The sequence below is a fragment of the Manis javanica genome, chromosome 10 (assembly GCF_040802235.1).
Source record: "Manis javanica isolate MJ-LG chromosome 10, MJ_LKY, whole genome shotgun sequence".
Classification (NCBI taxonomy): domain Eukaryota; kingdom Metazoa; phylum Chordata; class Mammalia; order Pholidota; family Manidae; genus Manis; species Manis javanica.
Window position 1 is genome coordinate 118,652,312 of NC_133165.1, and position 22,397 is coordinate 118,674,708.

The window sequence follows — 22,397 nt, forward strand, 5'->3', positions numbered from 1 at the left end:
GTGTTACAACTTCAGGGTGTTGAATATAATCCTCGTGGTAACCACAAAGAATACAATATACACAAAAGGAAATGAAAAAGAAATTTAAACATTTCACTTCTAAAACCAACTAAGCACAAAAGACAACAGTAATGCAGGAAATTAGGAACAAAAAAGCTACAAGGCATATAGAAAACAAATAATAAAATGATAGACATTTCCCTCCTTATCAGTAATTATTTTAAATGTGAGTGGATTAAACTCTCCAATTGAAAGACAGTGATTAGAAGAATGAATAAAAACACATGATCAAACTACATTCTGTCTATAAGAGATTCATTTTAGATCTGAAGACCAAATAGATTTAAAGTAGAAAGATACAAAAAGATATTCCCATGCAAATGGTAACCAAAGAGGAGATGTGGCTATACTAATATCAGACAAAATAAACTTGAAATTAAAAAAAGTTTTCAAGAGACAAAGGAGGACATTATATATCAACAAAAGGCTCAACACAGCAGGATGATATAACAAAAAATAAACATTTATGCATCTAATGATAGACCATCAAAATATATGAAGCAAAAATTGAAAGAATTGAAGGAAGAAATACAGTTCTACAATAATAGTTGGAGACTTCAATACTACACTCTCAATAATGGATAGAACACCAAGATAAATGGTAAGTAAGGAAATAGATGACTTAACACAATAAACCAAGTAGATTTAACAGACACGTACAGAATACTCCACCCAATAACAGCACACATATTCTTCTCAAATGCACACAAGACATTTTATAAAATAGACTATATGTTAAGCCACAAGTTAAGTCCCAATAGATTTTAAAAGACAGATAGCATACCGAGTATCCTCTCTAATCACAATGGGATGAAATTAGAAATCAGTAACAGAAGTAAAACTAGAAAACCCACAAATCTGTGGAAATTAAACAACATATTTTTAAACAACCAATGGATCAAAGTATAAATCTCAAGGGAAATTAGAGAACACTTAGAGACAAAAAGTGAAAGTGCAACAGAGCAAAGCGTATGGAATACAGTGAAAGGAATCCGTGCTAAGGGGGAAGCAGGGCTGTAAAGGCTGGCATTGAAAAGACAAGAAAAGTCTCAAACCAGTAACCTGACTTTACAATTTAAGAAGCTGTAAAAAGAACAAACCGAACCCAAAGCTAGTAGAGGAGGGAAATAAAATTAGAACAGAATTAATCAAAACAGAAAAATAATAGAGAAAATTAATGAAACCAAAAGTTGGTTCCTTGAAAAGATCAACAAAACTGACAAAACTTCAACTAGATGGACTATGAACAAAAGAGAGAATAATCAAATTACTAAAGTAAAAAATGGTATTAGGGACATTACTACTGAATATACAAAAATAAAAAAGATCACAAGAGAGTTCTATGAACAGTTGTACACCAACAGATGGGGTGCCTAGGATGATGTGAACAAATTCCCAGGAACACAGAACCTACCAAGACTAAATTATCAAGTAATAGAAAATATGAACAGATTTGTAACTACTTCATCTCTCAAAAAGAGATAAAAAATCTCTTAACAAAGAAAAGTGCTGGACCTAATAGTTTCACTGATGAAATCCAGCAAACATTTAAAGAAGAATTAATACCAGTCCTTCTCAAACTTTCCAAAAAATTAAAGAGGAGGGAACACTTCCTAACTGACTCATTCTATGAGGCCAGCGTTATCTTGAGATACCGAATCCAGAAAAGACACGGCAGGAAAACCACAGACCAACATTCTTCATGAGCACCGATGCAGAAACCCTCAATGAAACACTGACACACTGAATTCAGCAGCATATTAAAAAGACTGTACACCATGACCAAGGGGACTTCATTACCAGAATGCAAGGACGGTTCAGCATATGAAACCATCAATGCTGGTGATGTGATATGATCAGTGTAATATGCCACATTAATAAAATGAAGTGAATAGAACCACATGCTCATCTCAAGTGATGCAGAAAAAGCATTTTCAAAATACAACACCCTTTCCTAATAAAAATACTCAACAAACTAGGAATAGAAGGAAACTACCTCCACATAATAAAAATCATACATTATTTTTATGATACAGTGAACATCATACTCAATGGTGAAAGACTGAAAGCTTTTCCTTTAAGATCAGGAATAAGACAAGGATGCCCACTTTCAACATTCAACAATATAATGGAAGTGTGCTAGCCAGAGCATTAGGTAAGGAAAAGAGATAAGTGGCATTCAAATTGGAAAAGGAAAAGCGGTATAATCACCGTTTGCAGATGATATCACCTTATATGTAGAAAACCCTAATGATTCCACCACAAAAAAAAGAAGTTACACCTAATAAGTGAATTCAACCAAGCAGCAGGATACAAAGTCAACACACACACAAGTTGTATTTCTGTACACTAACAATGAACAACCTGAAAAGGAAATTACAAGAAACAATTCCATTTACAATCACATCTAAAAGAATAAAATACTTAGGAATTAACCAAGAAGGTGAAAGATGTGATGAAAACTACAAAAAAAAAAACCCTGCTGAATAAAATTAAAGAAAACATAAATGGGAACACATCCCATGTTTGTGGAAGACTTAATATTGTTGTCAATAGTACCCCAAGTGATCTACAAATTCAATGCAATTCCTATCAAAATCTCAATGATGTTTTTCACAGAAATAGAAAAGCCCATCCAAAAATTCATGTGGAATATCAACGGAACCCAAATAACCAAAATAATTTCAAAAATGAACAAATTGGAGGACTCACACTTCTTGATTTCAAAATTCATTACAAAGTTACAGTAATCTAAACAATGCAGTCCTGGCATAGAGAGAGATATAGACCAATAGGACAGAATAGAGAACCCAGAAATAAACCCTCACACCTATGGCCAAATGGCTTTCGATCAGGTGTGAAGACCATTCAATGGGGAAAGGTCAGTCTTTTCAACAAGTGGTGTTGGGAACTCTGGGCATCCACATGCAAAAGAATGAAGTTGAACACTTACCTAAGATCATACGTAAAAATGATCTCAAAATGGATTTAAAAAAAACTAAATGTAATATCCAAACTTATAAAACTCCTAGGAGAAAACACAGGGCAAAAGCTTCCTGACATTTGATTTTGCAGTCATTTATTGGTCATGACACCAAAGCATAGACAACAAAAGAAAAAACAAAATGGACTTTGTAAATGGTTTTTAAGTTTGGACATCAAAAGACAGTATCAACAGAGTAGAAAGTCAGCCCACAAAATGGGAGAGAGTGTTTGCAGTTCCTGCATCTGAAGGGGGGTTAATCTCCAGAATGTATTACCTGGGGAATAGAACTCAGCAACCAAACAGTCTGATTCAAAAACGGGCAAAGGATTTGAGTGGATTTGTCTCCAAAGAAGACATACCAACGGCCAGTGAGCACAGGAAAAGATGTCCAACATCCCTGATCATTAGGGAAATGCGAACCAAAACTACAGTGAGAAACCACCTCACACCCATTAGGGTGGCCACTACACTGAACATAACAGCTGTTGGCAAGGATGTGGAGAGTGAGACTCATACACGGTCGGTTGGAATGTAAAATGGTGCAGCCACTGTGGAAAACAGTATGAAGGTTCCTCAAAACACTACAAGTAGCATTTCCATATGACCTGGCAATACCACTTCTGGGTATATACACAAAAGAATTGAAAGCAGGGTCTCAAAAGCATATTTGCACACCCACATTCACAGCAGTGCATTCACAATAGCTAAAATGTGGAAGCAACCCAAGTGTCCAACTGCAGACGAGTGGATGAGCAACAGGCGTTGCATCCACCCAGTGGATGTTATTCAGCCTTAGAAAGGAAGGAAGGTGTCACATGCTCTGACATGGAGGAACCTTGAGGACATCATAATAAATGAAATAAGGCAGGTACACAAAGACAAACGCTCTATGGTTCCACTTGTATTTAGTCAGAATCCTAGAGACAGAAAGTAGATGGTCCCCAGGGGCTGGGGAGGTGGTGTGGGGATGTTCACTGGGGACAGTTTCAGTTTCACAGAATGTAAAGAGCCGTGGAGATGGATGGTGGGGATGGGCACACGACATTATTAACATATTTAATACCACTGAACTGCAGATTAAAAATGGTTAAGACGGTAAATTTTATGTTGCCACAATAAAAACATTTGAAAAAATGTACGTAGAGGTAAAATAAATGACAATGAGCATTGAGTAAGAAGGGGATAAATGGAATCACACTGTCATATTGTTGGGAAGTTGTGAAAATTCCAAGTGAAGGTAAACAATAATAAGTCAAGAACATATATTGTAATTTCTAGGTAAACCCTAAAAGGCAAAAAGCAAAACTGTGTAACTAAAAACCTAATGTAGGAGATGGAGTTAGTAAGAACTTGACTGGGCCGTCTTAGGTAGAGCATGGTGGCGGCCAGCCACTACGTCTGCTGTAACAAGAGGCACACAGGCCAGCCTGCCCTGCCTTTTCCCACGGCTGCCCTGGGGCCCAACCAGGCAAGGACCTGATGGGTGGGAGGTGCTAAGAGGTCCTGCACAAAGGAGCTCCTGAGGTGGGGTGGCATCCTGGAGGGACAGGAACAGAGGGCCTGGGCACTCCAACACCAGACAGGTGATGCAGTCCCTGGACAGACACCCCAACTCCCAGGCAGGCACCCACACATCCCAGAGGCTGCACTTCCCTAGACAACTGAAATCACCCAATGTCCCCAGTTAATGTGCACAGGGGACGCATACGCACTCTGGTTTGTGGGCACCTTGGGCACACAGAACTCTGAACAGGGCGCCTCTTACTGGATGAGGGTGTAGTATTGCTGGGTCAGGTCCTTCCACTCGTCCTCTGTGAGATCGTTGGCAGTGTCCTTGGAGATGTCGATGTCCTTGTGCTCCAGCTGTTCCAGGTAGGCTTGGCACACCTTGCATGCCATGTCCACGAGCTGCCCCGAGAGGCCTGTGAGCTTCGATTCAGCAATCTCAGGAACTGAAACCCAAGCACAGGCACGTGGCATGTGGACCCCCACCCTCATCCCTGGCCACACCTCGAGGATTCTGGCGAAGGCTCCCGCCTCCCTGGGCAGCACCCCCAATGCTGCACCTGTGTCTGGGCAGTAGCCTGCCCTGTGCACGTCCCCTCCCACCATCCCCTCTAGACCCTCAGCCCTAGGCAGGAATGAAGTAGTTCCTATGAACTCTCCGCAAAATCTCTCCTCTTTGGAGCACGGACTTGGCATTCCACAAGTGCGCTGTGACCAAGCCTGCACCACAGTGACGCCTGCAGGCCCCAGGGGTGACCAGGGCCCAGGCGGACGCCCTCGAGTTTATGTGGCTGCTAGAGATTGTAACATGCATTTTAAAATACACTCAGATGAAATTCACATAACATAAAAATTTAAGAGTTTCAGGCTGCCAGTCACGCACATAAGGAGCATGGAAATAGCCACTCCATCCTAACAAGTAAAATGCTGGACAGATGGGAAAATCCACAGCCGCTCTTAGACCCATCAGGGAACTGAGGTCACAGGGCTGCCTCCAAATTGGAGAGAGAGACAAGAGGACAGAGAATCGCAGGCACCGGAGCCGCTGCCGCGCCAGGAACCAGCACCGGAAAACCTGAGCAGAATGTCTGGAGGCTCCGTGTGCACAGATCTGAGAGTGAGAGACTCTGGGAGCATCTGTTACAGGCGCCCCACTCTTTTGTCAGTTTTACTTCCAAGAGTTTGACCTGGTTCGCACTGAGAACACTAGAGAAAAGCCCCTCCTGCTTCTGGAGGAAGACAGGACAGGGGCCATCTAGAAACCCGCCAGACCCGTCCTCACAAGGCCAGCCCACAGGGGACACAGCCGGAGCCTGCCCCGCAGGGGTCCAGCCGGCGGGGGGGACACACAGCTCCACCCCTGTGGTTACCTGAGCTACCAAAGGGGAAAACCGAGCGGTTCTGGCGACATGCACAGCGCAGAGGCGCGAGCTCAGGAAAAGATGGAGGCCCCATCATGACACTAGGAACATTTTATTAAACAAAAGAACAGAGGGAATTTTTTGCCAGTAGACCTGCCTTGCAAGAAATGTTAAAAAAGATCTTCAGAAAGAAGGAAAATGGGAAAGGTCAGAAACTCAGATCTACATAAAGTACAAAACAGCATTAGAGAAAGAATAAATGAAGGTAAAATTAAAACTTTTAGTTTTCTTAATCTGGCAGAACAATCATTTAATAATTATTTTAAAATAATAGCAACAATGTATTAGATGATTATAGCCTATGGATAAGTGGGATGAATGATAGCAATGATACAAGGCCAGGAGGGAGGAGTTAAGAGTGCTTTGTGATTATAAAATACTTGCATTACTGTGAAGTGGTCTAGTGTCACTTGAAAGTGGAATTGGATTCATAGTAAATGTATATTGCAAACTGCAGGGCAACCACTAAGAAGTATGTATATGTATACATATATATATATATAAAAAGAAGTATTACTGTTTGCTAGGAAGGGAGAGGTAATGGAATCATATAAATGCTCAAATAAAACCACAAAAGGCAAAAAAAGGCTGGAAGAAAAAATGAGAATGAAGAACAAGGGCAATGAACAGAAACCAGTGATGACAAAGGTGATGTCACTCCCAGTAGCTCGGTAATCACTCTGAACACCAATGGTCTAAACACGCCAGCTGAAAGCAATCAGAGATTGCTGAGTGGGTCAAACAGTAAGACCAACTGCGTATTTTCAACAAGCAACTTTCAATATAAAAATACTTACAGATTATAAAACCACAGTAATCCAAACTATATGTTATTGGCACAAGAACAGACCCATAGATCAATGGACAAGAGAATAGAGAGCAGAGACATAAACCCGAACATATGTGGTCAGTTAATATCTGATAAAGGAGCCACGGACATGCAATGGGGAAAGGACAGCTTGTTCAACAACTGGTGTTGGCAAAACTGGACAGCTACATGTAAGGGAATGAAACTGGATTATTGTTGAACTCAATACACAAAAGTAAACTCTAAATGGATCAAAGACCTGAATCTAAGTTGTGAAACCATAAAACTCTTAGAAGGAAACACAGGCAAAACTCTCGAATATAAACATTAGCAACTTTTTCCTGAACACATTTCCTTGGGCAGGGGAAACAAAGTAAAAAATGAACAAGTGGGGCTACTTCAAACTAAAAAGCTTCTGTGCAGCAAAGGACACCATCAGCAGAACAAAAAGGCATCCTACAGTATGGGAGAATATATTCATAAGTGACTTATCTGATAAGGGGTTTTCAAAATATATAAGAACTCACACGCCTTAACACCCAAAAAACAAATAACCTGACTAAAAAATGTCTGGAGGATCTGAACAGACACTTCTCCAAACAAGAAATATGGATGGCCAGCAAGCACATGAAAAGATGCTCCACATCGCTAGTCATCAGAGAAATGCAAATTAAAACTACAATGAGATATCACCTCACACCAGTTAGGATGGCCAACATCTAAAAGACAAGAAACAACAAATGTTTGTGAGGTTGTGGAGAAAGGGGAACCCTCCTACACTGCTGGTGGGAATGTAAATTAGTCCAACCATTGTGGAAAGCAGTATGGAGATTCCTGAAAAAACTAAAAATAGAAATACCATTTGACCCAGGAATTCCACTTCTAGGAATTTACCCTAAGAATGCAGCAGCCCAGTTTGAAAAAGACAGATGCACCCCTGTGTTTATCGCAGCACTATTTACAATAGTCAAGATATGGAAGGAACCTAATTGTCCATCAGTAGATGAATGGATAAAGAAGATATGGTACATATACACACTGGAATATTATTCAGCCATAAGAAGAAAACAAATCCTACCATTTGCAACAACATGGATGGAGCTGGAGGGTGTTATGCTCAGTGAAATAAGCCAGGTGGAGAAAGACAAGTACCAAATGATTTCACTCATATGTGGAGCATAAGAACAAAGGAAAACTGAAGGAACAAAACAGCAGCAGAATCACAGAACCCAAGAATGGACTAACAGTTACCAAAGGGAAAGTGACTGGGGGGGATGGGTGGGAAGGGAGGGAGAAGGGGGAAAGGGGGCATTACGATTAGCAGACATAATGTGTGGGGGTCACGGGGAAGGCAGCACAGCACAGAGAAGACAAGTAATGACTCTATAGCATCTGACTACGCTGATGGACAGTGACTGTAATGGAGCATGTGGTGGGGACCTGATAATGGGGGGAATCTAGTAACCACAATGTTGCTCATGTGATTTTATATTAATGATATCAAAATTTTAAAAATTAAAAAAAAAGAGGATATAAATTACTAATACCATCAAAGACAGACACATCACTACAAATCCTATGAACATTAAAAAGATAACTAAGGAATACCATGAACAACTCTATACCCACAAATTTGATAATCTAGGTCAAAAAGATCAATTTCTTGAAAGATAAACTCTGCCAAAACTCATACAAGAAGAAACAGACAATCTGAATAGGCCTCTATCTATTAAAGAAATCAAATCAGTAATTAGTAACCTTCCAAACTAGAAAGCACAGGGCCCAGTTGGGTTCACCGGTGAGCTCTACTAAACATTTAAGGAGGAAATCATGCCAATGCTCCACAGTCTCTTTCAGAAGACAGAAGCAGAGAGGGTATTTCCTGACTCCTTCTACGAGGCTATGGTATCACCCTAATACCAAAATAGATAAAGACATTACAAGAGAACTACAGAACAATACCTCCACGAACAGAGGCGCAAAGATCCTCAACAAAGAATCAGCAAATCGAACCCAACAGTGTACAAAAAGAACCGCGTGCCAATTAAATACCATGAAGTGGCATTTATCTCAGGTATGCAAAACTGGTTCACCCTTTGAGAATCAATTAATTCATCCACATCAACAGGCTAAAGAAGAAAAATTGCACGATCATGTCAATACACGAAGAAAAAAACATTCGACAAAATTCAACACCCATTCATGACCAAAACTCTCAGCAAACTAGGAATAGAGGGGAACTTCCTCAATTTGATAAGAATATCTAGAAAAAATGTACAACTAACATTATACTTAATGGTGAGAAATGAGAAGCTTTCCCAGGCATAAGGCTAGGATGTCTTCCTCTCGCCACTATTTTTCAATGTCACACTAGAAATCCTAGCTAATGCAGTGACACAAGAACATAAAATAAGAGGTGTACAGATCGGGAAGGGAGAAAAAAACAACTGTCTTTATTCACAGATGACATGATTGTCTATGTAGAAAATCTGAAAGAATTGACCAAAAGCTCCTGGAACAAGTAAGTGACTACAGCCCGTCACTTTCCTGCATACCAGCAATGAATAATTATAATTTGAAACTAAAAACACAATACCATTTACATTAGCATGATTTCAATTACCATTGCATTATATTATCACATATATGCTTACATTTCACCAAAAATGAAATACATATATAAATAAATATCTTTTTACTTAATAAGTAAATTTACTAACTTATTAAGTAAATAAATATATAAGTAAATCTAATGCATAAAAAAGTAATTCTGGAATAATTACAAGATCTATATGAAGAAAACTACAAAATTCTGATGAATGAAATCAATAGCTAATGGACAGTCCATGTTCATGAATAGCAAAGACTTAAAATTGTCAAGATGTCTGTTCTTCCCAACTTGATGTATAGATTCAACACAATCCCAATAAAAGCCCCAGCAAGTTATTTGGTGGATATTGGGAAACTGATTCTACAGTTTATAAAGAGAGACAAACCTAGAACAGCCGATGTAATATTGAAGAAGGGCAAAGGTGGAAGAGAGACACTTTCCAACTTAAAGCTTTATATAAATCTACAATAACAGACACAATGCGATATCAGAGAAACACTAGACAAACAAATCAATGGAAGGGACTAGAGAGCCCAGAAGGACACACGTGGATAGGATCGATGCCATGGTCTTTGGCAAAGGGGCAGAGGCAGTGGGGTAGACAGTCCCCTCAGTGGGTGGAGCTGGAACAACTGGATGTCCACTTGCAAAGAAGAACCCAGAAACAGACTTTACACCCGTCACAGAAATTAACTCAAAATGGATCAAGACCTACATGTTAAATGTAAAACTGTAAAACTCCTAGAAGATAACATGAGAGAAAACCGAGGTGAACTTGGGTGCAGTGATGACTTTAGATGCAACATCCCAGGCACAACCATGACAAAATGTTGATAAACTGGACTTTATTGAAATTAAACACTCCTGCAATGCAGAATACACTGTCAGGGGAATGAGAAGACAAGAGAGACACGGACCTGGAGAAAATACTTGCAAACAACACATCTGATAAAGTAATGCCATCCAGCGTATACAAGGAACTCTTGAAACTCAACAGGAAGAAAACCAACGACCCAATTAAAAAATGGACTGGGAAGCAGGACAGACTTCTCACCGAAGAAGATACACACAGTTGGCAAGTAAGCACACAAGAAGAGGCTCCGCAGCCTGTGCCACCTGGGAAATTCAGGGTAAAAGCAGTGGGACCCCACCCACCACACACCTGCTGGCTGACCAAGGCCCAGGCCGCCCACAACACCATGTGCTGCCGAGGATGCGGGGCCGCAGGAATGCTCAGTCATTGCCGGGCGGGTGCAGAGTGGTGCAGCCACCTTGGGAGACAGTTTGGCAGTTTGTCACCACACTGAACAGACTCTTGCCATTCGATCCAGTGGTCGCACTCCGTGGCATTTACCCAAAGGAGCTGAAACCTTACAGTACACAAAAATGTGCACACAGACATTTACAGCAGCCTTATTCATAATTGCCAAGACGTGGAAGCAGCCGGGATGTCCCTCAGCAACTGATGCAGAGAAAGCTGTGGTCCGTCCAGACAATGGGATGTTATCAGCACTGAAAAGAGATGGGCTCTGAAGCCAAGGAAAGATGTGCAGGAGCCTTAAACGCATGTCACTGCGTGAAAGAGGCCAGTCGGAAAAGGCTGCGGAGCGTGTGACTCTAGCTCTGTGACACTCTCGGAGGCAGTAAAGGACCAGTGGTGGCCAGAGGTCAGGGGAGGGGGGGATGACCGGGGGGAGCAGAGGGTTTTAGGGCAGGGAAGCTACTCTGTGTGACACTGTGATGGTGGACACGCATCACACGTGTCCAAACCCACAGGACAAACACCACCAAGAGTGACCCTGATGGAGACTGGACTCCGGGTGGTGGTGACACGTCAGTGTAGGTTCGTGGATCATAAGAAATGTCGCTTTAGTGGGGATGTTGACAGTGGGGAGCTTGGGGGGCAGGGCGCATGCAAACTCTGTATACCTTCCCCTCAACTTTGCTATGAACCTAAAGCTGCTCTATTAAAATGAACAACAGTGGAAAAAACTTATTTGGGCTTCATAGGCCTAGACCCACAGTGGCCAAGGTCTCCCTACACACAGAGGTGCCCTTCTCTGCCATCCTCTCCGTGGGAAGACACGGGTGGGGCCCATCCCAGACGCAGTCCCCCTGCCCTCCCTTGCTGCCCCCAGTGTGGGGAGCCCGGCAGGCTGCACAGACCTTTCGTGCTGTTGGCTTCCCTGTCACTGGTCTGCGCCCTCCTGCCCTTGGGTCTGTTCCTGCTGCGGCTCTGCTGGCTGACCACCCACTTGAGGATGCTGGAGGCCATCGTGCGCCGGAAGTCGTCTGAAATTTCATCAAGCCTCGCCCCCTCTGCCCGTGCTGGGGACCGGGGGCCTCCACCAGCACCAGCATCCTCAGCCCAGGCATCCTGAAGCCAGGCCCCTCCCCTCCCACCCTCATAGCCCTGGGCGGCAGGCCTCCAGCCCTCACCTCCCACCTCAGCTGTGCCCTTCCACGCCCTGCGAAGGGCTCCACCCTGGCTGCTCACCCAACGCCTGAGCTCTGGCTGCTTCCATCTGGGTGTCTGCCCAGCAACCCCTCCCCAAGGCCCCAGCTCATGGTCCTTCCCCCAGTGCACTTCCCCCAGCCCCTGTGACCCCTGCCCTGAACTGCCTGTGGCTGTCTGCTCCTGGGAGCCCATGGTGGGGTCAGGCATGGGGCAGGGGTGCTGGGCAGGTGTTGCATCTCCATGGCCCCAGATCAGGTGCTCAGGAAACAGGTCACCCCTAAAGGGACACCTCCCCTCCTGCCCTGACCTCTGCCTTCTCTCTCCTGGCCTCTTGGCAGATGGACCCAAGAACCCTCCCTTTGTGCCTGCCCAGAGCCAGGTGCCCAGACTGGGTTCCCAGCACCACCCTCAAGCCAGCCTCCCCGACGTGTGTTCTCCCAGAAGCCCCACCAGCCTACAAGGCCCCCTCCTGCCTCACAGATGCTGCCCATGGAAGTTTCTGGACTAGCCTTCACCATGGGAAGTGGAGCTGAGCCCCAGGCCTTGGTTGGAACCATGCTCCCCACCATCACCTCCTGTCCCAGGCTACAGCCTCACTCCCAAGGGCTCCTGAGGCCACCTCAGCAGGGAGCCGACAGCGAGGTCCTGCCCAGTGTCCTGGCCCACTGGGCGGCCCCGACCTGTGCCTCCTGCCACTCACCCAGGAATGCCTGCTTCTCGCTCTCAGTGTAGAGGCCGTAACAGCGAGGGAAGAAGGAGTCAGGGTTGGCCTGGACGTACCTCGGCAGGCTCCGCATGTTCACGCACAGCCCCATCTCCAGAGACAGCACCATGTTAGGCCCCCGCAGGCCGAACGCCAGCCTCCCTGGGACGAGCCTGAACACCTGCGGGCCTGGCGCAGTGGCTCTGGCTCCAATTGGCTCCGGGGGGCAGGGGGTGCCTCCCAGAGCGAGCCCCTCCCAGCCCCTCTGCCCCCCTGGCTGGCGGGTTGCGCAGGCCGGGGCCGTGGGCTTGTCCTCGGGGCAGTGAGGGGCATGTCCAGCCCAAGGGAGGGTTGTGGGCTATCCAACAGGGCCGGGTGGTTCACCTCCTAGGCCCTCAAATGGGGCCATGCTCAGGGCCCCAGAGAGGCGGGAGCAAAAGCTCTCAGGTCTGCAGCCCGGACGCCTACCCTGCTCTGAACCCATGGCCGACGCACCGGCTGTTAAGGAGGCCTGGGGGGAAGTTCTGCACCCCGGGGGTCCAGCTCTACATGGGAGTCTTTGCAGGGAGCCTGGCTTGACTGGACTGCCCAGAGGTATTGCCCACAGCAGGACACCAGTGGTATCCTGTGGCTGAGGATACCAGTGGCTGAGGCCTGGCATGGATGCACAGGGGACCAGACCCCCACGGGGAGCCCCAGGGCAACCAAGAACCTGGTCCCTGACCCCCAACGTCATCCTTGCCTGTTGAAGGAATGATCCCCTGGCTGCTGGGAAACCCTTCTACCTAACCTCCAGCGTGGCTGCATGCAGGCCAGTCCACCCCTGAACCTCAGCCCTGGGGACAGATGGGAATGGCCACCTCCAGGACAGGGCTGAAAGGAGGTGAGGGAGGAAGTCCGAGCGTGGCAGAGCTGTGCCAGTGCTCCTGAAGCCAGAAGTCATCGTGCAGGTGAAGGTGGCCCACCCCGCCTCCGGAGCCGGAGCCCCCTCGGGGCCCTGAGCCTGGGTCAGGCTGTGGCCGCTGCCCTGTCTGAGCCCTGGAACAGCACGAGGGGCATGGGGGCTTTGTGGGGGCAGGTGATCAGCAACTCTGGACACGGACAGCTGGGCAGCGACCCCTGACCAGGCCAGCATGAGGCTCGCATCCTCTGGAGGAGTGGCCAGTGTGTCTCTCTGAGCCACAGGGGTGCTGGCGTCTCAGGAGGTGAGGCGCTGCCTGCTGCTCCCCCTGACCTCCCCCGAGCTCCCCACTCACCTTGGTGGTGAAGGAGGATGTCTTCCCGAAGTGGTTCAGCATCTGGTCACAGCTCAGGCTGCGATAGTTGATGACACTCTTTTTGAAAGTCCAGAGGAAGTATGGCATTTCATTTTTTACCAATCTGGACTGGCAAGAAAATAGCCTTTATCAGCATCCAACACTCAAGGCTCATGCCCTTTGACAGTTGGGCTTAAACTGAAGGAAATCAGATGCCAGAAGACACACGATATGCAAATTTTGACTGTGCCCCTCATCTTGTCACCGCAGCTGCGACTGTGACCACACAGGGCTGCTCTCAGGAGGCACCCGCTCGGCTGTGGGGCACAACGGAGGGCCTCCGGACGTGGCACAAGTGGGGCCTGCGCTGCCCGCTGCATGGCCACCCACGTCGGGCTTAGGGATGCACCGTGGGGGGGCGGGCGAGGGGTGGGTGCACACTTGGTGGCCTGGCAGGACCCCCCTTCCACCACAGGACTTGGTTTCCTCCCCCATCCCCCACTCCTTCAGAGCAGCAAACCCAGGTCCCCAGAATGTAGGCCCAGGAGAGCATGTCCTTGGTGCCTACACTTCTGTGTTCACAAATGGCACGTTTGGTTAAAGATACTAACCAAAAAGGTACAGGGAAGAAACACGTTCCCCAAATTCTGACCCCGAGTCTGGTGAAGACCCTCGGGGGTCACTCTCCGCTGGCCCGCGCGCACACACCTACCACCCTGTGACAGGAGCAGCCGTCCAACCCCAAGTCGGGGCAGGGCTGGGCGGCTCCCACCTGCTAGCTCAGCAGCCACTGGCGACACCGCCTACAACGTCCGGCTGCTGCTCTCGGGGGCTTTGTTGTTTTCCCTACTCCAAGAGTGCTGTCCATGGCCTCTGGTGTCGCTTTCCGAAATTTGTGTCATTTGCCAGTGAGCGGTGACCCAGCCGCCCAGGTACCAGGGTGAGAAACAGCACCAGGCAGAGCCGCCTCCCAGCCAGACACAGGGACCTGGACCCTTCCCGGCTCCCCCGCACCCGTGGGGCCGCGCCGAGCCAACCTTCACGGGAATGGACCAGCTCCGGGGACTGCCTGTGCCGGTGAGCCTGCTCAGCTCTCTGCCTGTTTTTCTACTTGTCCAGTTTTGTTCACTGGTTGTTTCTGATTTGAGTCCTTTACATATTCTGGATATACTATCTTTTAAAATTACACACACTGCAAATATCTCCCCGACTGCCTCATCTCTTGCCTCTGGGGACTCTTCAGAGGAGCGGGCGCCCTCCATTCTGATGTGGTCAGACGTCCCAGTGAGTGCTTCCCGATCTCATGGCAATGTCTTCACTCCCCTAAAATCGCAAGTGAGCCCGCAGTGCCGCCTGCCTCCCGTGCTGCCCCTCCACCCCGGGTCCACAGCCCCCATGCAATGCCTCCCTGGCTCTGCACCCTCTCCGGCAGGTCCATCTTTGCAGGCTGACCCGTCACCCCAGCTACCACCCAGGTCACAGGAGCTCGGCTTTGGGGCTGTGCTCTGCCCACGGCTGGCGTGTTCCCAGCACGACACTGTCCTCATGGCCACAGCCTCACTGAGTGGGGGGCTTGCTCTCCTTTGAGGGCTGTTCCCACCCTTTGCCACTGGATTTCCAGAGTCACAGACACAGCTCGTCACCTTACACATGGGGACACAGGGACACACACGGGCATGCGCCCCCACGTCCCGCGGGGTATAACTGGGGCTGCCTGACCCCCAGTGAGAAGCCAGGTGCGACTCTGGGTCTGTGGCCCACCCCCGGGCTCGGCGGAGGCAGGCCCCGCCTGGGAACTCGCAGTGAGGTTGCAGCTCGGCCGGCCACCGTGCGGGGACCTACCCTCATGTCATGGATGTTGTACATTCTCTCCAAAGCCACCTCCTGGGTTTCTCTGCCTTCAGCACATTTGTGTTCTGCAAACCCAACACAGGAGAGACGTCAGCGTGCCACGGCCTGAATACCTGACCACAACCACACCCGCTGCAGGGCAGCCGCCGTGATGGCCAGGACACCGCTTGGTGGCTTCTCAGCACCCTCATCCCACACCCTCTGTGGGCCTGCGATGGAGTGGGGCAGAGTAGGGCTCGGCTGTGCCCACCTGTTCAGGCGCCCACCACATGGCACCTCCACCTGGTGCCGCGCAGGACAGGGCCCCCAGGGTGTGGGCGGTGGGGACAGCCAGGGGCGAGAGTGCTGGAGGGGCATGGGGACGCAGGCCCACGGGGGCTGTGGCATGGGGGCAGCCTGTGCAGACTCCCCAGCCAAGAGGGTGCAGGCACCGTGCGCAGGTGGGAGGCATGGGGCAGGCGGCACTGCTGAGGCCGAGGAGGGACGGTCAGGGCTGGGACTATGGGGACTGTCCAAACATGGCAGGAGCCCGGCAGGGGCAGGGACACTAGGAAGTGAGCCGCGCTGGGGCTTGGAAGCACCTGCCGAGTGTGCGGGCGCCTGGGCGGGGAGGCCGGCAGTGTGGCCTGTGGTGTGGTCCGTGGGGTTCTCTGCCCCCAAGGCAGACCCCGACACATTCGGGGAAGGCCCAGGTCACAGGAGGTGGGGCGGTGCCAGCACCCCACCCAGCAGTGTGGGCTCGCTCTGGGTCCTGCGGACATACACGCCCACACGGAGACACTGAAATGCAAGGTGCTGATACGTTACCAGTCACTGCTGGGCTCCCATCCTGGACACCCGCGGGGAGCCCGGGCAGGAAGTGGGACTTCTTCTCCACCCAGCCCTTTCTTCGCAGAGCTGCCCGGATCACTGGGTAGTGCCCATAGATGGAGAAAATCTTCTTCTCCTCAAATTGCAAGAGCATATTTTAATTAAAGAATTGAAACACAAGTTGCTCATTTCTCTGTAAGAGGAGGCATCAAAGCAGGGTGGGGTGGACCGCACCTGTGTCCAGCTCCAGGATAAACACCCAAGAACACCCCGGGGCATGGGGACGCAGGCTGGGAGGCAACGGTGGTGTTCCTGGGGGGCTGGGCAATCCTAGCTCAGGGCAAGTCTGGGTCTGGGAGGGGATGGCAGGGCCTTGCGGGCAGGGGGAGGGAGAAGCCATCTCACCGCCAAGGAAGGGCCAGTGGGGGAGGCTGGAGGGTGACCTCAGGTGCCTGCACAGAGCAGGGAGATAGCAGCTGGGGCTGTGCCTAGGCCTCCCCCTCAAGGGATGGGGGCAGGAGAGTAGCAGTCACGTTGGAGCCGCAGGGGGGACAAAGCCGGGACACGTCCACCTGGGGAGACTGAGGGCTGCAGGGCCAGCAGAGAACACAGGGCCTCTTGAGCTCGCAGGAGTGCACACGGAAGCCAGGCAGGAGGGCCGTGGCCCAAGCACACTGGTATCCCTAATTAGCTGACTTTGAATAATTAAAAAAGAGAGATGATCCTGACCTAATTAGATGCACCCCTTAAAAGTGGGTTCAGGGCTTCATCAAAGCTGGAGTTTCGAAGCAGCAGAGACTCCCTCTCCCCACTGCTGGCTTTGAGGAAGCCGGGTGCCAGGAGTCTAGAGCCATGGGGAAGCTGATTCTGCAGACAAGCTGAAGGAGCCTGAGGTGCGTCACTGCCCAGGCAAGCTGCCAGGTGAGACCCCAGCCCAGCCAACGCTGGAGAAAAATCTACCTCAGAAAGACATTTTTGCCCACCCATCAGCTGCTCCATCATCTGCCTTGTCCTGGAGTCCCTGCTGGGAATGTGCCAAGTCCATCCGAGAAGTTTTGAGTTGACACCCGAGTGTGACTTTGGTTATCTATGTAGCTCAGCTTTTTCAGCACATGGATCAACAAAACCAGCAAGGACTCAGGGGCCTCATTAACAGTGGTGTGGCTGGGCAGATTACGAGACCCTCAGAGTATGATTACTGCTGGAGGAATTTGGTCAACTACCCCCCTGGGAAAGAAGCTCCCTGGCCCAGATACCCCCCTCTGTGGATGAAGCTATATGCACTGGAACTCCACTGCATGACTCTAAGTCTCCCCCCGTGTTTAAAGATTTCAAGAAGATGTCAGAATCATCTTACATTGTTGAGACTTAATCTTCAACACTGCCATTACCAAATGATTTCACCCAATATCCTTTTAGCTGCAGGGTTGATACAACTTCCTGTGATGCGGAGATGGATAGAATGATTCTTTGTACATGCTGTTTCAAGAATAGGCGATGATGACCCACTAAAGAGTGAGTGCTATTAGAATTTAGAAATTTTCAGCTTGTGTTTCTATATACTAACAATGATTAGCTGAAGAAGAAAAAAATAATTCCAATTACAGTAGCATTAAAAACAATAAAATAGGTAGGAATAAATTTAACCAAGGAGGTGAAAGATCTGTACACTGAAAACTATAACACACTGATTAAAGATATTGAAGATGCAAATAAATAAAACGATACCCCATGTTCATGAATTGGAAGAATTAATGTTATTAAAATGTTCCTACTCTCCAGAGTCATCTGTAGATTCAATGCAATTCCTATCAAGATTCCAATGGCATTTTTTTACATAAATAGAAAAATCAACCCTGAATTTCAAATGGAACCACAAAAGACCATGAAGAGCAATCCTGAGAAAGAACAAAGCTGGAGGCATCACACTTCCTGATTTCAAACTGTATTACAAAGCTACAGTAATCAAAACAGTATGGTACTGGCTTTAACAGACACAAACACTATTGCAACAGAATTGAGAGCCCAGACATAGACCCATGCACATATGATCAACTAATATTTGGCAAGGAAGCCAAAAATACTCAATGGGAACAAGAATATTCTCTTCAATAAATGGTGCTGGAAAAGCTGGTATTTACCTGCAAAAGAATGAAACAGGACCCCTAACTTATATCACTCACAGAAATTAATTCAAAATGGATTAAAGGCTTAAATGTAAGACCTGAAGCCATAAAAATCCTAGAAGAAATCTCCTTGACATTAGCCTTGTCAATGATTTTACAAATAGAATACCAAAAACACAAGCAACAAAAGCAAAAGTGAACCTGTGGGACTACATCAAATTTAAAAACTTCTGTATAGTAAAAGAAACAGTCAAAAAAATGAAATGGCAACCTACGGAAAGGGAGAAAATATTTGTGTACCACATATCTGATAAGGGACAAGTATCCAAAATATATAATGAACTTCTACAACTCAATAGCAAAAAACCAAATAATCTGATTTAAAAATGGCCAAAGGACCTGAACAGACATTTTTCCAAAGGTGATATTCAAATGGCCAACAGTTACATGAAAAGTTGCTCAACATCACTAGTCATCAGGGAAATGCAAATCAAAATCACAATGAAATATCACCGCATACTTTTCAGAATTCCTATCATCAGAAAGACAAGAGAGAACAAGTGTTGGTGAGGATGTGAGGAAAAGGCAATCTTTATATCCTGTTGGTGGGAATGGAAATTGGCACAGTCACTATGGAAAGCAGTATGGAAGTTCCTCAAAAAAATAGAAGTAGAACTGCCATGTGATTCAGCAGTTTTGCTGCAGGACACATTATCTGGAGGAAATGAAATCCCTGAACTCAAAGAGGAGTCTTCAGTCCCATGCTTATCGCAGCGTCATTCACGACAGCCGAGACATGAAAGCAACTTGTGTCCATCAACAGGTGAATGGATAAAGATATGGCACAGATAAAACGCACAGTGGAATATTACACAGCCACAAAAAAGAATAAAATCCTGCTGTTTGCGACATCATGGATGAAACTTGAGGGCATCATGCTATTTGAGATAAGTCAGAGAAAGACAAATACTATATGATCTTGCTGATGTATGGAATCCAAAAAGAAGTCACAGAAACAGCAGATTAGAGATCACCAAGGGCAAGGATGAAGGTCGTCAAAGGGTACAGTTTTCAATAGTAAGATGAATAAGTTCTGGGGATGTTAACAGTACTGCACTGCATACTTGAAATTTGCTAAGATAGTAGATCTTAATATTCTTACTACCAAAAAGAAAGCATCTATGTGAGGTGATGAATGTGTTAACTCACCTTTTGTGGTATTCATTTTGCAATACATATATATATATCATATCATTAAGTTTACACCTTAAACTTACACACAATGTTATGTGTCAGTTATGTCTCAATAGAGCTGGAGAAGAAAAGAGATAAAAATAATAATCTAGAAATGTTCATAAATAGTGGTATTGTAGATTGTGTTATTAACTGCTCCATCACAAATTACCCCAATTCTTTGTGGCTTCAGATAATAATAAACATTTATTATGTCACACACACAAAAAAAGTAATCAGTCCACAGGGAGGCAAGGACGGAGGGAGAGCTGAACAAATAGAAGGGCATGTGGGGACATGGGTGCGCACCTGGACTTTAGCCACAGATACACAGTCAGGGCTCCAGTTAAAAGGTGGAGAGTGCCAGACTGGGTTTTATTTTTTTTCATCTAATATTATGTTGTTTGCAAGAGAAAAATCAAAAGGACAAACCTACAGATAGTAAGACATAAAAGGATCTAAATGTGAGACAAAATAGCCTTTGGGACAAATAAACATCACCAAAATAAAGAAAAAGATTCCATACTTTAAAAGAAAGGTTTGGTGCACCACAAAGATACATTTGCATGTGCCTGTTGAGAGTGCTGTCTGTTACATGACACAGAAACTGACTGAATCACGGAGTGGACAAACCCACAGTCACAACAGGACATCACGTGGAAGAGCGCACAGACCCGAGAGTGCAGTAAGACCGGATTTGAGCAACACAAACAGCAAGGTCCACCCTGGCAACAAGAATGGTCTCTGCAGCAACTTTCACACGTGTTAACAGAATTCTAGGTGCAAGCCAGTCTGAGCACGTTCCCAGGAGATAACTTTATGCAGGTTACAGTCTCAACCACAGCGCAATCAAGGTAGAAATCAACAGCAAAATAGGGAAAAACCCACCAGTATCGACCTTAAGAACTATGCTCTTGAGTAACCCATGACCGATGAAAAGTAATCATATGGATTATAAAGGACTTTGAACTGCAGCTCATGAAACGCAACCGGAGCAATTGTCAGAGGTGTGTTTGCAACCTTACATGTTACTCGTTTTGAGTAAAAGCAAATTACCAAGCTGGTATGGCCCGGGTACATGAAACCCCAGAAAGGACAGGGACGGGGGCATAAGGAGCACACTGGTGGCCAGTATTTGGGGGCTGGGAGGGGAATAGCCTGCAGGAAGCTGCAGAAAGCAGCTTCCCTGGTGACACAAGCATTGCCTGCATGTGCTCTGGGGGCTCTGCGCCCCTCTGCAGGTGCACCAGCCCCCCTGCCATGAGCTGCACAGGTATGACTGGAGCACTTTGTGTGTGTGCGCGGGCTTTGCTTCCAAAGAAAGTTAACACATTGAGACGTTTTCATGGATAGTGCGTGCTGTGCTTCTCAGGGCTCCCACACGGTCACTGCCCTCTAGGCAATAAAGACAGAAAAGCCTCCTCCTGTTCTCATCTGTTTCCATTTAAGGAATACTAGCACCTGCCATCTCTCTCCCAGGCCCAAAATCTCACATTCTGGTGGAAGGCAAGGCTCCCTCCCTGGAGAAGGTGGTGGGATGCCCACTGCGCCACCAGGACTCGGGCAGCATCTGCCCTCGGCAGGCCGCCCTGGGTTCTGAGTCATGAAGCATCTGACCCTGACCCAGAGACCTCTTCCAGGGTGCATGCCCCAGTCATCCTCACACGCTGGGACAGGCGCTCACCGCGTGCCTGCGGGAGAGAGTTCACCCTTCATGTGGCCGCACTTTTCAGAGTTTGAAAGTATTACCTGTTTCAAAATGCAGCTGAAATAAAGTGACTCAAACACAAGCTTTCACATGGGAGCCAGGGGTGGGGGCCAGGAGGTGGGGTCCAGGCAGAAACCCGGGCTGACGGAGGGGGCTAGGAACCTCGACAAAGAGTGTGACAGAGCAACCGACTCTCTCCAAATCCTAAAATAAATTTGTGACTTTAAAAAGTGCCCCTCCCCACCAAGCCCCGAGAGCACCCACCTGGATCGCCTTTTCTGTTAATTGTCTTGCTATTTTGTATCTGTCCAATTTGGGGGAAGAAGTCAAGTCTTGGGAAATTCCTAGTTTTAATTCTGCAAAAGAGAAACAGACATCAAGGCAAAGGAAAGGGCAAGCGACACTGGGGACGCCGAGGCCCCAGGCCCCAGCACCCACAACCACCTGTCACCTCCTCCTGCCCAACCTCTCCTGGACCTTGGCCCCCAGGCCCTCCTCCCACCACCCTTCAGCCCCTCCCCGGGCCACCGCCCCCGGCCTCACCCCCTGCACACCTGCCCACGCCCCTGCTCTGGCCACGGGGCCTCCTCCTCACTAGGCTCCTCGCCCACTGTGTGGCCCCTGAGGACCTTGTCACTCTGCCTGGGCCAGGGCCATCCAGACCAGCCCCCATTCTGAGAGGGGGCTCCTTTGTCTGAGCCTGGCCACCAGACTCCATCAGCACCCCCTGAGTGCTACAGCACCCAGCTTGAGAACCCAAAACAAAATCCTCCCTGCACCCTGCAGCCCTCCACACTCCCCCCATGCCCCATCTTCCAGGCTCCCCCCACCACAGCACACGCTGGGGTCACATGGGCACA

The 22,397-nt window shown here is 47.7% G+C and overlaps 1 protein-coding gene and 1 pseudogene across 4 annotated transcripts in view; one reads left to right on the plus strand and one right to left on the minus strand.

Annotated features, from left to right (window-relative positions):
• TTLL8 (tubulin tyrosine ligase like 8) overlaps positions 1 to 22,397 on the minus strand; it is a 46,318-nt gene that overhangs the window by 18,942 nt on the left and 4,979 nt on the right. For 2 of the 4 annotated variants that reach the window (XR_012121681.1, XM_073214071.1), the window contains exons 2-8: positions 21,802 to 21,893; positions 16,468 to 16,606; positions 15,652 to 15,725; positions 13,810 to 13,938; positions 12,551 to 12,665; positions 11,559 to 11,735; positions 4,812 to 4,998 (exon numbers count right to left, since the gene is read on the minus strand). Coding sequence is in view for 1 of the 4 variants with exons in the window: in XM_073214071.1 (XP_073070172.1) it covers positions 4,812 to 4,998; positions 11,559 to 11,735; positions 12,551 to 12,665; positions 13,810 to 13,938; positions 15,652 to 15,725; positions 16,468 to 16,606; positions 21,802 to 21,893 (913 nt within the window). In the remaining 3 variants the exon portion in view is untranslated. The other 2 variants (XR_012121683.1, XR_012121682.1) reach the window with 2 other exon arrangements.
• On the plus strand, positions 16,748 to 18,510 carry LOC108401697 (C->U-editing enzyme APOBEC-1 pseudogene; annotated as a pseudogene).